The sequence below is a fragment of the Mangifera indica genome, chromosome 9 (genome assembly GCF_011075055.1).
Source record: "Mangifera indica cultivar Alphonso chromosome 9, CATAS_Mindica_2.1, whole genome shotgun sequence".
NCBI lineage: Eukaryota > Viridiplantae > Streptophyta > Magnoliopsida > Sapindales > Anacardiaceae > Mangifera > Mangifera indica.
This window is the reverse complement of record NC_058145.1, coordinates 14,689,091-14,704,180: the sequence shown is the minus strand read 5'-3', so window position 1 is coordinate 14,704,180 and position 15,090 is coordinate 14,689,091. Positions and strand designations below refer to the sequence as shown.

The following is a 15,090-nucleotide window of genomic DNA, read 5'->3' as shown; positions in this document are numbered from 1 at the left end:
TTGAAGAATGCCATATGCATTTGTTTTATGCTCTTGTAGAACCTAGGATCAAATTTGTCTGACATTTCATGATTGTAAAACACCTTTTCTTTTGTGCATAGCTTAATAAACAAAAGTCTATTGATATTATAATGATATTGATTGGAAATTTCGTTACATTAGACTTAATTGTTGAAAGTACGCTTTAGAAGTTATTGCACTGCACCTTGATATTACCTTTGAGTTTATTACTGTTAATTGTCTTACAGATTTTCTTTAAGAAACAAAAACAATAGAACAATGTGTGGTCCTTTGATTCCCATTTGTAGTAGAGATAGAGATAATTTTAGATGGGTACTTCCCTCTTATTTGTTGTCATTACCCTTTTGGCTCCTCTTGTCCTCCAGTGGTAGTGCCTTTTTTTTTCTTTGTTTCAGTGTAACTAAATACTTTTGACAGCATTTCTCATTTGAAGACTGCATAACAGCCGATTCCATTGTATCAGTGTCCATCACCATTCCTTTCTCTTCAAACTTCACCGCCAACAAGAACCTTATCCTTGTCTGTTAAGAGCAAGTCGACCACTTAATTTGGCCAGCTAAAACTAACAAAAGTTTGATAATTGCCATACCTGTTTTGGATCATAGACAGCATACTCGTATTCAAGAGGGCTATCTTTATGCTCTGAGGGGATTGAGCGACCACAAGGAACTTTGATGTTATCTTTCCAAGTGGAAATGTTCTGATTCATCTGATTTCTTTCTGCCCAAACCTTTCAATCCAACCTTCTTATCTTCCAACGATTTTGAATTCTGTTTCAGGTAACGCATTTCTCAGGCTTGCATACACGTAAAAGTAAGCTGAATATAGCAAATTTGAGACTGCCACTATAACATACTTGAGGTAGGTTCTTGAGCTCTGTCACTTCACCAAAACTAGAAACCCCTCTGGCCTTTCGACTGCTGTAAAGCCATACCTTGCAGCTTCTGCAGCCGCATTAGAACATACTATTGTCTTGTCAAACTGTTCACCACATCCGATTGTTTTAGCATAAAAAAGGCTTCAATCTACACATGCTCACAGTAATTCATGGGAAATTTTAAAATTCTCAAGGGTCATACCATGTAACCATGTACTGGGAGCGAACAAGCTGTGGGCAAGAATGCAAAGTTCTCAGAAGGTTTGAACTTCGAGTGCCTGATCCAAAATGTCATAAGAGAATAAGCTTATGTTTTTTTGAAAAAAAAAGAGTAAAAATCAGAATACTGAAGCTGACATACTTACCACACCAGAGGAGGGCCTATGTTAATATTTCTGGATAATTGATTAACTAATAGACTTGCGTAGAATGAAGGTCGGTCTAACAGTATCGGCAAGTTTGACAGGCTCATGAGTTTTCTCCATGTAGTTCAGAATCATCTTGTAGTCATCAGAATCTTCGGTCAGTACTGAGATCAAGCAACCTAGTTTCTTACAGCGGTCGGACAATGGAACCTGAAGGGCAGAACCACTTATGTCTCCATTACGATGCAGCCACTGTTATGTCCCGAAGAGTCTCGCATGGAGCTGCAGCCTGAAAGTTTTAACCCATAAAAAAAAACTTTAATAAGATGAAAGAGACTCTGCAACCATAATCAGGTAGCATTAAACTTTCATGGACTGAAATGGGTGGCATTGCATAGTCTGCAAGTTCCGGAAGATGAAAGGTCTAGTGGAAGGCACGAGGGTAAACCATCTATTGCTAAAATCGGTCCAAACAGCTTCAGCCTTTTGCCCTGTCTCTTTCATCGATTTGAGAATTTCTGTGAATTCTTGAAGCATCTCTTTACCTCTGGAAATAATTCAATCATTTGATTAATGACAAAAAATGATAGGGACGAGGAGACAAGTGCAGATTTAAGACTTCTTACATCTCTCCAGGTGCACATTAGAAAGCATTCCCATTAATGTTGTGGGTTTATTTGTGCGTGCTTGTCCTCTCTACCTGTGAAATCTTTTGTGTATTGGAGTTTGAGCAGGAAAATGTTGGGAGAATGAATGCAACTGATGAAATCAGAGTTTATTTTTATAACATTCCGTTTGGAAATTGTAAATGTAGTTGTTTTTCTTTGAATCTATTATCTATCATGATTATTCAAAAAGTTACAGAGTACTAATATTCAATTATTCAGACTATTTAACACTAAAACTTCCTTCCATTCTTTAATAACATAAAATTGAGCAATATCAGGTTTACCACTTTTAAGTATATAAATATATATATATGACGTGTTATTATCTAATTAGATGTTTTTTTATTTTTAATTCAAAATAATTAAATTATTTAATGATATATATTAAATATATGTATTTATATATTTAAAATAAATACATAAAATTTTATAGCATAAAATTTAACTCAATAAGTTGATTTTAATGGCCATAATCCAATTTATAAGTGTGCTTCACAGAAATTCGGCTCAATCCAGCTTGCTGACTTGTGAGTTGTGACAAAGAAAAGTGGGTCAAATACCGTCCACAGTCTTAAAAAAAAAAAAAAACAATGGGCAAAAGATTATCGATAGCCTCTTGGATGATTCACTACAAGGATGGAAAGACCATCCATCAATTTTTTAATAAATAGAAACACGAATCATACACGTAAATTTAGAATGGGAGATTTTTGTTACGGAGAAAAGGAATTCTAATTAATACAATGTGTAGACATGTATGACCTTATATGGGTAGGACTCAACCATTAATAATTGTAATTCGGACAATACTAGTTGTCAAGTTGTAGGTACTTCATATGTGTCTAAAATCTCAATGACCTATTATCGTATCATTAGACATGTAGATAACTTATGTAAAAAATAAGCAGATAACTCATATCGTTTAGATACAGATACTTACATAATGTAGATATATGAATTCTCATTTTAATAAAGTAAAAAATGATAATCTTTTATGAATAAGAAGATGTTCAAACTATTCGTTCATGACCACGTGTTTGCCATTAGACATAGTATTCATATTGCTGGAAAATATAATTAGATTTATTGATTATTTTATTAATTAAGTTGTGTTGCATTAAATTCAAAAAAGATATATTGTTCTACCGACATATTAAATATAAAGTGACTAAGTTGATCAAACATCATGAATTTTTTTTTTTTTAAAATAGTTATGCTAAACCCAACCTCCTCCAACATATAATGATCATGATAATACACATATTTTCTTAATCAAACAAAAATGTGAACTTAATAAAACCTCCAAACATGACGTACCCTTAGATGAAGAAATCTTCTCCCTTTGAATATATAAACCAAAAAGAAAGTATAACGTAGGGTAACTTTTCGGCTTTACTCTAAAATCTCTTATTATCTTCTTCTCTTGAAATCTTCTAAAGTCAAAAAACACCATCTAAATTTTCTTAAGAAGATATTTTGATAGTTTATCATAATTATTCTTTTTATTGTTCCTAGAGAACACATGGTAAAAAGAAGATATAACAATACAGGGCACATAGATTTTGCTCATACAAACCGAATAATTTAAAAAAATTACTTCCCCTTTTATGGTTTATTTCTTTTATTAGTCACACAAGAGTCCCCTTCCTTTGCATTTACTGTTGTGGATAATGATTATTGTGCTTTTAAGTCCAACAAAATTTAAGGAAGATACTTTATATGAGTGGGAATCTGGTTCTTCGTAAAGGATGAGAATTTTGTTAGTTGAGAAATATATAGTCTCTTGCCCTGTAAATTATTTCATAATTCTTAAACTACGAGCCTTTTTTTCTAACCAAAGCACCCTTGCCGGATGGATGAAGGCAAGGAATAATTAAACAGGTTTTGAACGTTTAATTTGATTTTATTCTCGCGACAAAGCAGAGTGGCTGTCTCCAATCAGTTGCTTTCCCAACAACTTTATATTTGGTCAAGCCAATTACCTCAGATGTGGCCAATTTTCAATCTCTTGTTTGCAAAAGTATGATGATCCTCTTGTGTCTTCTTTTGAAAAAAGTCCTTACGCAAATCTCCTTTCACATGTACAACCTATCCTCATCATTTTTGTTCTTTTTAAATTTTTTTTTTTCATATTATATATAATATTTAATTAAGTAATTAGATCCCATTAAGTAAGATTTTTTCAGCTTAATTAATATCTAATCATTCATTCATTCTCTAGTTGATTTTTTAATAATCAGTAGTTAGAGGATTGGTGAGGCCTCCAAGTTGGACTCCCCCTACCTTCCCTTCCTTGCCTTCGAAAAATAGTGTCACCCTGGTGCTATTTTACTGTATTTCTTTGAAAACACCCACTTGGATTTCAGAATTCAGAAATATATACTTGTCAAATTATACTATAGAGGTTCAACCGTGTACAAAAAGAAAATAGAAAATCAATCTACTTCTAGAGGCTAGGGTTTGAAAAGTTGAACAAAGCAAACATAAACTATAGTGCGCAATAAGAATTCATGATCCTCACATCTATTCAAAAGTTGAAGTAATGCCCACTTGGTGGCCAACAAATGCTGGATGTAGGGTTAAAGGTGGTGCGACTTTGCTTAATTTTCCATCTCTTTCTTTATTGACTCTTTGTTTGTAAAAGCCTATATGAAGTCTGCTCTGTGGTTTTTACTAAGGGGAAAATCAATCTTCAGTTTCAGTTGGGTTAGAGAGAGGTTGTATTGTTATGTAACAAGCTACTTTCAGCTAATTATATGAATTACACCAAAATTTAATCAGTATTACGTGCAAATTAATGCATGCTTAAATCTTAATCCATGCTCGCCATGAATTAAATATAAGAAGAAAACAAGAGCTTTATTTTTACAAGTTTGAAACACCATTTTGATTAATCTTAAATGTCTAGGTTTACAATTTAGTTCAAGTCAATATTTAAAGAAATTTTTGACACGCCATCTTCTCACACGTGGACCCAAACCCTTAAATGGGTAGAAAAAGATCCAATCAATTATTTGCCATTCAAACCTTTCATGCCTTGTTCCAGATGAGAAAATTAATAAAATGATTAGGACAGTTGAAAATTCTAATAATATATACGAACAAGTCATTCTCAAATAGTTTTAATTTAGTCAGAGTGACTAATTTTAAATATGATATTACGAACACGATCCAAAATGATCTATATGATATTGGTTAGATCAACGTTCTAATTGATAAAACTGATATAAAATCCTGGTGTATTTGATACAGTAATTATATTTTTATTGATTTATTAAATATGTATGAGCCTTATATATTCATCAAATACTTATCAATTACAACCCTCATCAATATACTATATAAACTCTTTTGTATTAACTAATAACACATTAATTCATAATTTATTATTAAACATATATTTTATATGACCATAATGAAAATATTCTTACAATGTTCCATTTATAAGAGTTGGGGTGACTGTCATCTTCTAAGGCAAAAAGCAAAAATCCATGCTTAGCAATTCACAGGTGAAAAAGAGAGTAACAACAATATATTAACCTTCATATATATGAGGATAGAGCCAGAAATAGATTAAACAACACAATCCTTAATATAAAGATTACCAGTTAGCAATGAAGCGGACGAATTTTCCCTTACATAAACTTAAACAATGCATTTGTGCATGCCGCTATAGAAGAAGAAAATTCATCAGCTTCACGACTACTTGAGGCAATCTCCATATTCTTATACTTAAAAGTACTATGCATAAAAGTCTAAACATATTATGGCTCAATGCTCTGCAAGTGCTCCCTAGCAAATCGCCCCCAACTTTCTTGTTGAGAATGTTTTGTTACTGAGCACAAGCATCCATGCATCAGCCTAGCTAAAAACAAAACAGACACGAACTGAAGATCACTACTAGAAAAATAGCTTTCCTAAACAGTCACCTCTTGATAATGGTTCATAAAAAACTAGAGAGCGATTTCATCTTCAGAGCCGGTGATGCATTCCTTCTCATCATGATCAAACCCATCAAGAGATGGGTGTGGAGAATGCCCTTTGCCGAATGACCTAATGTGATCCTTCAGAGATCTTTTATGTTTAAAATCCGAACCACAAATGCAATACCATAACTTCCCACAATTCTTTTCATGCGTTCGCCAGTCACCCTTAACCGCAAAAGTTTTGCTACATTTTCTGCACATAAATGGCTTTGCTCCGTGCTTCCGTTTGAAGTGTGTTTGCAGTGTTCTGAAATCCTTTAATGGCTTGGCACGAGGATGGTTGATGTTGTTCTTGCAACCTTGAGCACAGCAGTAACATGGCAGCCTCAGCATCGCCGCTGGCTGTGTTCCTTTAAGCGAATCTGGACCTTTTCTGTATTCAGATCCGTGCCCCCACATATGCATCTGTTCCAAGAAATTAAAATTCAGCCCACGTTCAATTCTATGTTTTAGACTTTAACTGACTCTATATTTCAAAGCCGGTTTGCTTCTAAATATAGACAACTGAGCTTGCAACACGTCAATAAAATTAAATTTACAATGATAAAGTACTAAAAAGTTGAGCACTTTTAATTGAAGGAAGAGTATCCAAGGTTAAGTAAAACTCCACTCCGATTTCTCTCTAGGTAGCAATTATGTGAAAGCATGCATTTTTTCGTAAATCTTTATTACCAACTCCCTTCTCTATCTTTTATAATTAATCTTTTAATTACTTTTCTCCTACCCCAACTTGCTTTCTTTCCTCCTTTTCACCCTAAAGGAAGGCAATGAAGGACCATTGTCAAAAGGAACAGGTTTATATTACCAATAAATCATTGTTCCATATCTTTACTCACCTAGAGCTGAGTGTATGTGTGCATACACATACATCCTGATGTCTTAAAATTTGGATAAATGAATCGACGGTCAATCTGGTTTGGACATTAAACCAAATCGATCTGAGGTTGAAATAAACAAATTGTATTTGGATTGCAATTTAATTCAATTAAGCCGTCATACTGAAGCCAACATCATTCATTTAAAATTAAAAATGAGAGACTTGTACCCGAGACTTAGAGAGACATAGGCACGGGAAAACATCTATTATTCAACATTATATATCTAACAAATATATTTAATAAATCAATTTTAAAATTTTAATTATATTATGCTGACATTACTGTTCGGCCAGTCAGTCATACTGGTGTCCCCACAAACCAATCTTTGAACAGATATAGGTTTAATCCTGATAAAAAAAAATAAAACATTGATAAACACAGGGATAATGCTCAAATTTTATGGAGAGTATATTTGAAGGGATAGTTATAAATCTGTACTTTTAATAAGGCCCTAAATTATTTTGTTTACTGAGACCCCAAATATCAAATCCTGATTAAGGATGCTATATATGCTTGATTATTTTTTCAAACTAAACTTAAAGATACTGTAGTTTGATCAGGAAATCACATTGCCAGTCTACACATAATTGCCACAGCATGATAGTTCTTGATACTTATACATGGAAAGTACTTATATATCATACTAGTAGAGGTAAAAACATTGCAGTTATAAGAGAGACAGATGAATAAGGGGTGATGCTGAGAAAGTTATATGTAGAGTGAAAATGTAATGAAGAAAGAAATAATCTAAGACTGATGAAAGCCTCTTCTACTGAAGTGTCTTAATTATGATGAATTTTTTTTTTTTGCAACGACGAGCCTTATTCGAATCAGGATAAAATATTTATACCATAGTATTATTTGATTTATGAAGATCATAATTAAACTCTCTTGAACTCCCACAATGCTTTTGAACTTGAAAATTAATTTACTTCAAAAATGCTTTTTTTTTTTTTTTTTTCAGAACGTGATCTCTCAAACCTTTTTCTTTTCTTTTTTTCTACTTTTTACTTTAATTTACAAATGCATACTTCTGTAAATCAATATATATGTTGATATTTATGTAGGTGTGTGTGTTTCACATCATTGTGATTTGATCGTTTCAAACAAAACAAAGAAGGAAAGAAACAAATAGGTGTAGATTTGAAGCCATCTACCTTTAAAAATAATCAATGAAAAGAAATCTAGCAAAATAAAAAATCAAGAAACTACTTGCCTCCAAGTTCATGAACTTTCTTGTTTGTATGCAGAAAGGATATCTAAAAGAGAGAGAGATAAGAATTATACTGACCTGCATGTTATTGTATCTGTTAAATGTTTTACTGCATATGGAGCAAGAAAATTGCATCGGCCCGACAAGGATTTGTGCAGGAGTTGGGATCCAAAACCTGCTATCTTTATTGAAAGAACATCCATTGAAGGAGCTTTTCTTGTTGCCTGCTACTTCTTCCTTAGTCTCAAAATCAAAACCCTTGTTCTTAACATCGGAAATATCTCCGGCGTTGGGTAATCCAATGTGTAAAGCCACTGTAACCTTCTCTATCTTCTCTTCTTCCCCCTCTTCCAATGGTTTTTTCTCCGTAAAACCACTTAGAAGAGGCAGGCATTGAATACTTCTACCGCTCATGGGATCCGCAAACTGGCACTGCAATTGTTGAGTGGTGACCGAAGAAGAGGAAGAGGAAGATGAAGATAGTGATGAAGAAGGAGAATTAGAAGACGGCTTCAGCCATTCAATGAAAGTCGGCGATTGAAAGCACAAATTGCCGTCTTCTACATGGTAGCTTCTTAACCCCATCTTGGGAGAAGTCCAGAAATTCTAGCCTCAAATGGTTTATATTCAGACTTTATGTGAGAAAAGCCTTTGCACTTAAGTTGATTTCTAAAGGTGGTTTGGCTTGTCTTTTAGGGGCTTTTTTTTAATCTAATTATTTTTCTCTACCTTTGCCTTTGTTTGGTTAGAGTAGGGAGAGATAGATTGATTAGTGGTGGGGTTGAAGATAATGACATGCATAAAATTAAAATCAAACTGGTCACAGATTGAAGAGAATCCTAGAATAGTTTGAAGGATTTGCAATTGATATTCACTCAAATGGATTGAGATGTGAAGTTATTTAATCTGGGTTTAGATTGTATGTTTTCGTATATATGAACTAAATAAAAACATTCAATCCTAATGCAACAAGTTTTACATATAAGATATAAAACATTGAATTAAGAACTCCAAAAATGCAATTTGAAACATTGTATAATATGAATTTATAGAGTTTCTGAAATTATCCATATTGAAATGACTAATCTTTCACTTGTAAAACCTCTTCTAAGTAACAATTTTCAATGGGTAATGTATGAGTTTTGAATAAGGGATTTAGTTAATATATATTAAGTTATTGGATCTTTTATCAAAGATTCAATAAACCTTAAAGTTTGCACTAATATTATCTATCTAGATTATAATATTTAAATGTATCAAATTTTTTCAATTAATTATTTAAGTCCACTTGTGAACTCATTAAATTATTTAATTATCTGATTTTATTAAATTATAATTAATATTAGTCAATGGAAGAAAATTTTCTATCGTAAATATGTAATGGATTTTGACCCGTATTCATGCTTCTCTTAAAATGTATTGACAATGGGAGCAGGGCATTCGGTCAATACCTAAAAGAACAGAGAAATTATATAAAAAATGAATGAAAGCAACTGTGTAAAATATGGTTAATGCAGTTTAACTTCCATTATACAATATTTAATTAGGATTATTGAGACCTAATTGCGTTAATGACGTCTACAAGTTAATTTCAATATAAGCTGCGTAAGTGCGTATAGCAGCCCGGCCTATTTCTTCACTTTTAATTAATTTAAATGTTAATTAGTCATCGGAGATGTTTCATTATTTTGACATTCTTTTAACTGCCATTCTGGGGAATTTTCTAACAAAGGAAGAATTTTAAATGTTGAGAAATTTTATCTATTTTTTAATTGGGAATGAAAAGGGTTGTGGCTGGCTTGGCCACCTGTATATGCATCCTGGACATTCTATTATAAAAATTACATACGTTGAACGTTTAAAAAATTCCAAAAAGATATGAACCTAATAGCAATCACAAATAATTATAAAATGGCCAAAAGACTTATTCCCAGTCCAAGGTTTGGTGTAATCTCAAACTTTCAGTCATGAGATTTGAAAAACCTAAATACTCATTATTTTCTTGAAATTCTTTGTTAGAATTAAAAGATAAAAATATCATTTTATTTAAAAATATTAAAAAAACTAAAATTTTCTCACATTCCTCCCTATAGTTTAAAACACTAATAATTTTTTCACTCAAGGCTTGAAAAGTTATCATTTCCTCCTAAGGTTTTCTCTTTTCTCTTTTGCTTCTCTAGCAACCAGAGTCGACCAACCACCATATCGATGCTCCCTCCCATCTCCCAAAAGAGAACGAATCGTCAATATAAATCTATGCAATGCACAAATATGTGTGTTCCACATATTTGTTTAGCTGATCTATGCTTCGATCGACACACAAACCAGTTGGACAAAGATTGTATTTCTTCATTTGGCCAAATAGATCTATACGATATATAGATCTGTGTGTTGCACATATTTCTATTGATGAATTGTCAACTAACTTCTAGTTAGATGACAATTCATCTTGTTTTGGGAGATAGGAGGGAGTGTCGGTATGGTGGTTGGTTGCTGGAGAAGCTGAGGAGAAAAAAAGCAAACCCTGAAGGGGGGGGGGGGGGGGGGGGGGGGGAAGGTAACATTTCAAACTTTGGTATGGAAAGTTGTTAATTTTTTAAATTAAAGGGGAAATATGAGAAAATTTAAGTTTTTTTAAATATTTTTAGTTAAATAAAGTTTTTACCCTTAATCCTAATAAAAAATTTTAATAGAAGAGTAGATATTGGATTTTCAAATAAAAGTTTGGAATTACACTAAACCTTGCGTGAAAGTAAGTCTTTTGGCCTCATAAAATTGACCATCAAATAAAAAGGACTTCTTTTAGTTAATGAACATTTCAAAAAGGTGCTTTTACCCTGTCAAAATTTATTAAATGTTTTAATTCTATTTTTATGGTATCTCTATATGAAATCAATTATTAAAATTTGCATTAGGTGTGTTTTTTATTTTTAGAATCATGCATTTAATTGGGCACAAAAGAGTTTAATTTAGAAAAAAAAAAAAAAAAAGTCAAAGTAGAAGTAGGTTGCATATAATCAACCTCACACAATTTTATCTTGCCTAAAATTTGCCTAATTTATTAAATGTAGCAAAAAAAATTCTATTTAAGCCAGCAATTACTGAAGCTATGTGGGTAAAGTATCAAAATTTTGGGATAATAATTATTAAGTTAAAACTTTTTTTTCCCCTTTTAATTTAATTTTCTATGTGGTAGGGCCTTAATTTCTTTGTGGCAGACCTGGAGAAGATTGGGGACAATTATAAACTGCCAAATAAAATCAACTTTAATAAAAAAGATTAAAGCAACCTAATTTTGAGATTCTCTGCTGTTATTTCAATCATTTGTCCCCCCATGTATAAAATTTGGGATCACTCAAATCAGAATTGTATTCTTATTATATAAAAATTGAAACTAACAAGTCATATTTATTGATTAATTGATCATAACTTATAATTCTCCTAGATAATGCACTATATCATCATGCTTGAATTAATATATAAACTTTAGGCCAAAGGAATTATTCCCACCCAATGTTGGGTGTATTCTCAAACTCTCACAAGTGAAGTTTCATATACTCAAATACCACTATGCTATTAAAATTTTATGTCATGATTAAAGGTAAAATTGTTATTTAACAAACAATAAAAAAAAAAACTAAAATTTTATTTTATTTCTTTTTTCTGTATAAAAAACTAACAATTTTTCCTATTTAAAATTTGAAAAGTTATCATTATCCCCTAAGGTTTTTATCTCTTTTCTAACCACCTTTTCAGTTTCAGCTGACAATTGACTCTTCCCATCTATCTTCCTGTTTCGACTACTCAGGTGACATTGTTAGCTAGTGAAAGAACGGACGAAGATGAGTCATCTTTATTTGTCCGAGCAGATGGTTTTATTCTTAACCCAAATAGAAAATTTTAACAAAATGATATTAAGTTTTTAAAACTTCACGGGTGAGAGTTTGAGAATACACCAAACCTTGGCCAAAACTTTGTTTTCAACCCAACAGCCATATTTTAACAAATTGTGAAAAAAAATAATTTAATTTTATCTATGAAATACAATTGATTAGTGTCAATAATATGTGAATTCAGGGCTAAAATAAGTAAGAAAAAAAAGCCAATACAATTTTTTCTTAACCAGTTATCTCTATACTTATTTATACTATCCTCCATCTGATTTTTTTAAAATTTTTTTGCTCTCCTATATGTACAAATAATTTATGATTCATAATTACCAAATATAATAATAACATGACTCGTATGCAGTAATATTCTGGGCTTTGTCTTTATTGCAAGGGCAGGTCACTGTTAAAATTAGGGTTCATAAATGTGGGTGTGTTTGTGAAGAAGAAGAGGCCTCAGCACACTTCACACTCCATCGCATTGACACAAATGCTAGGGCATAATCTTCTTGTGAAGCCGCGTTAAAGGATAAGTCTTGAATGAAATGAAAGACGAATAGGCAGTACGAATATGAAGTCGAGAAATTATTGCTAGCTTGCATGTTAACAAAACAGTGAACGCCACTGCATATGTACCCCGTCTGCCCGCAAACATTGGCTATGATGCTTGGACAAACACAAAATGCCTTACCCCACTGACTCTTCTAACTTCATGTTTCATATTTCAATCAACAAACTGATTTTCCCGACAAATTTATCTTCACCGGATTTTCAGGACACTAATTAAAATCATCCTTTATAAGCGTCCTTTATAACCTTTCTCCCCTCTATCATTAATCTTTTACTTCACCTTCTTTTCCAGCTGCTTCCCTTTCATACTTCAGTAGCAGTGCACCACACTTGTCTAAACTACTCTTTTCCAAGTCAATAGATGCTACTGTTCCTGTAATATGAGGCTTGTCCTTATGACTCTATACCATGAAAAGGTTTGAGAAGAATCAAGGATACTTCGTGAAGAAAATCCTAAACAAAGGGATGATTTCCTATGAATACTAACAAATTGAATAGTGAAATGCCTTATTTACTACCCTTTTTTTATGGGGAAAAAGTTAGTTTTAAAAAATAATTTGTGAAACAATTTTAAAAACTAAAAAGGATGATTTTAATATAAATAGAATAAAAATTATGTCACAATGCCATAGACATGTCCTCAACCTACCTACCCTCTCCATTGAATGGAGAGATCAAATGTTCCTCCACAGTTAGTGGGAAGCGCAAGCACACCTAACTCTCTATGCTATACACAATTAATTTCCTGTTGCTTCACCAAACTCTTATTTATCATCTTAAATACTTATTTATTGAGTAATACTATATATACAAATAAATCTTATTAACTTATTTATACGGTTTGATGTACAGTATGATTTTGAAGCGAAAAAAAAAATTTATATTACTTATCCACATATTATTACCTTATTTTGTTTAGATAAATTAATAAGATTTATTTATACATATAATTTTCTTTTTTACGTAGCAAGGTTGACTAATCATATCGTCACGGTCTTTCGTAATTAATAATCAAAACAAAATTGAGTATTTTCTCAGGTTCCTAGCATATATCTCACAAATTGTCAACATAATGTGCTTTCGGAAATTATTAACTAAGATTGTTAATTCGGTCAAGTTAATAGAATATGAAATTTGAGCACCAAGGTTGACCTTGACCTCAGTCGTCTCTCACACTTGTATTTCACGTTTGGCTTGGCAGTTTAATTTGGGTCGTTGGCACTTGAGGTTAATGATTTTTCTAAATGCCTTAATGCCAACTTTCTGAGACCCATCTTTTATTCAACCTGGACGTTTTGGAAAGTTGAAAGACTCCAAGTCTTGATGTCTAATTTATCACTGTTTCTATTTAGAAATATGGTTTCTTAGTTAATCATTTTCATTTTGATTTTTGAGTAATGGTTAGCTACCAAGCTGAAATTTTCTAAACTACCAAAAATATTTACTTCTCTTAGCTACCCCTTTTTAGGATTTATTTGTTGATTTTATGTTTTATAGGTTTTACAAAAAATAGCTTCATGAGTAATTCTATAAGTAGGTAAGTGAAAGTTTCACAAGTGTGAACCTAAATTTTTTTCTTAATGTTTCACCAGTTTTACTAATTATTAGAGCCCTATCTTCAATTTTTTATTGTTTATAAATTCTTTTAACCAATATTTTTAAAACTTGAACAATGATCAAACTGATTATTTTACTGATTCATAGTTCAACTAGTTCAATCAGTTTAACTGAAAAATCAACCGGTTTAACTTATTATCAAATTATAATAAAATCAATCAAAATAGTTACACTTATAGAGATAAGAATATATCCTTTTTAAGGATATACAATTATTTATTTGAATTCAATAAAACAATTAAAATTAAAAAAGTCACAATCTCATGATATAGAAAAAAAAACATAATTCTATACATTATTATCTATAGAAGATATTTCAATGGATATAAAATACTTTTTTTCTTTTTTTAATTTTATTTTTTACCTTATTTTTCCTTACAAACCTTTAGAAATTTATCTAGTCCAATTAAAAATAATCAAATTGCTTAAAAATATTTAAAATTTAAAAAATATTTAAAATTTTGGTCAAACTTGATCAAACCTGATTTTTGACTGGTTCATCCGATTAAATCCAATTTTTAACAAGGTTTGATTGGTTCAATTAGTTAAACTAATTGATATGATCCGGTTTTAAAATCATTACTTTTAACACTTAATAGATATTTCATAAATTATATTTCTTATAAGTATTCAAATCATATTTAGAACCACTCAAGTTTTTTTTTTTAAACGAAAAAATTATATTTGAGTTAGATTATCCTTTTTCAATCATTATACAAGATAACTTAAAAATATCATCGGAAAAAATATAAACTTTTGTTCTCATACCCACTTCTGTTCTCATACTCATGTTCTCTCTTTGGTGCGGGCCAGCCAAGTTTTTTATTTGTTTGCGTTAAACCTTCAAGTGTGAAGTTAAACACAATAAATGGGCCTCGTTGGATTTACTATTTATATTGGGTTGGCCTAGAAAGAACAGTAACTAGGGACTACAAACATGGGCCGGACTGGCACAGAACAGTCCTTTCACATGTCTAAATTATATGGGTTTCAAATTGAAGGAAAAAA

General features: G+C 31.6%; 1 protein-coding gene and 1 pseudogene across 1 annotated transcript; both read right to left on the bottom strand.

Moving 5' to 3' along the window:
* Positions 1–84: 84 nt before the first annotated feature.
* On the bottom strand, positions 85–5,653 carry LOC123226312 (annotated as a pseudogene).
* Positions 5,454–8,676, bottom strand: LOC123225053 (zinc finger protein WIP3-like). Its single transcript, XM_044648900.1, has 2 exons — positions 8,087–8,676; positions 5,454–6,322 (listed from the first exon to the last, which is right to left on the bottom strand). The coding sequence occupies exons 1-2, from the start codon at positions 8,591–8,593 to the stop codon at positions 5,885–5,887; spliced, it is 945 nt and encodes a 314-aa protein (XP_044504835.1). The 5' UTR covers positions 8,594–8,676; the 3' UTR covers positions 5,454–5,884.
* Between the last annotated feature and the right edge of the window lie 6,414 nt (positions 8,677–15,090).

Bases quoted from the DNA above. Each gene is read 5' to 3' on its own strand.
- LOC123225053 (XM_044648900.1), bottom strand. From the start codon at position 8,593: ATGGGGTTAAGAAGCTACCATGTAGAAGACGGCAATTTGTGCTTTCAA. The intron at 6,323-8,086 runs GTCAGTATAATT...TTCTTGGAACAG, and splicing joins ACAGATACAATAACATGCAG to ATGCATATGTGGGGGCACGG.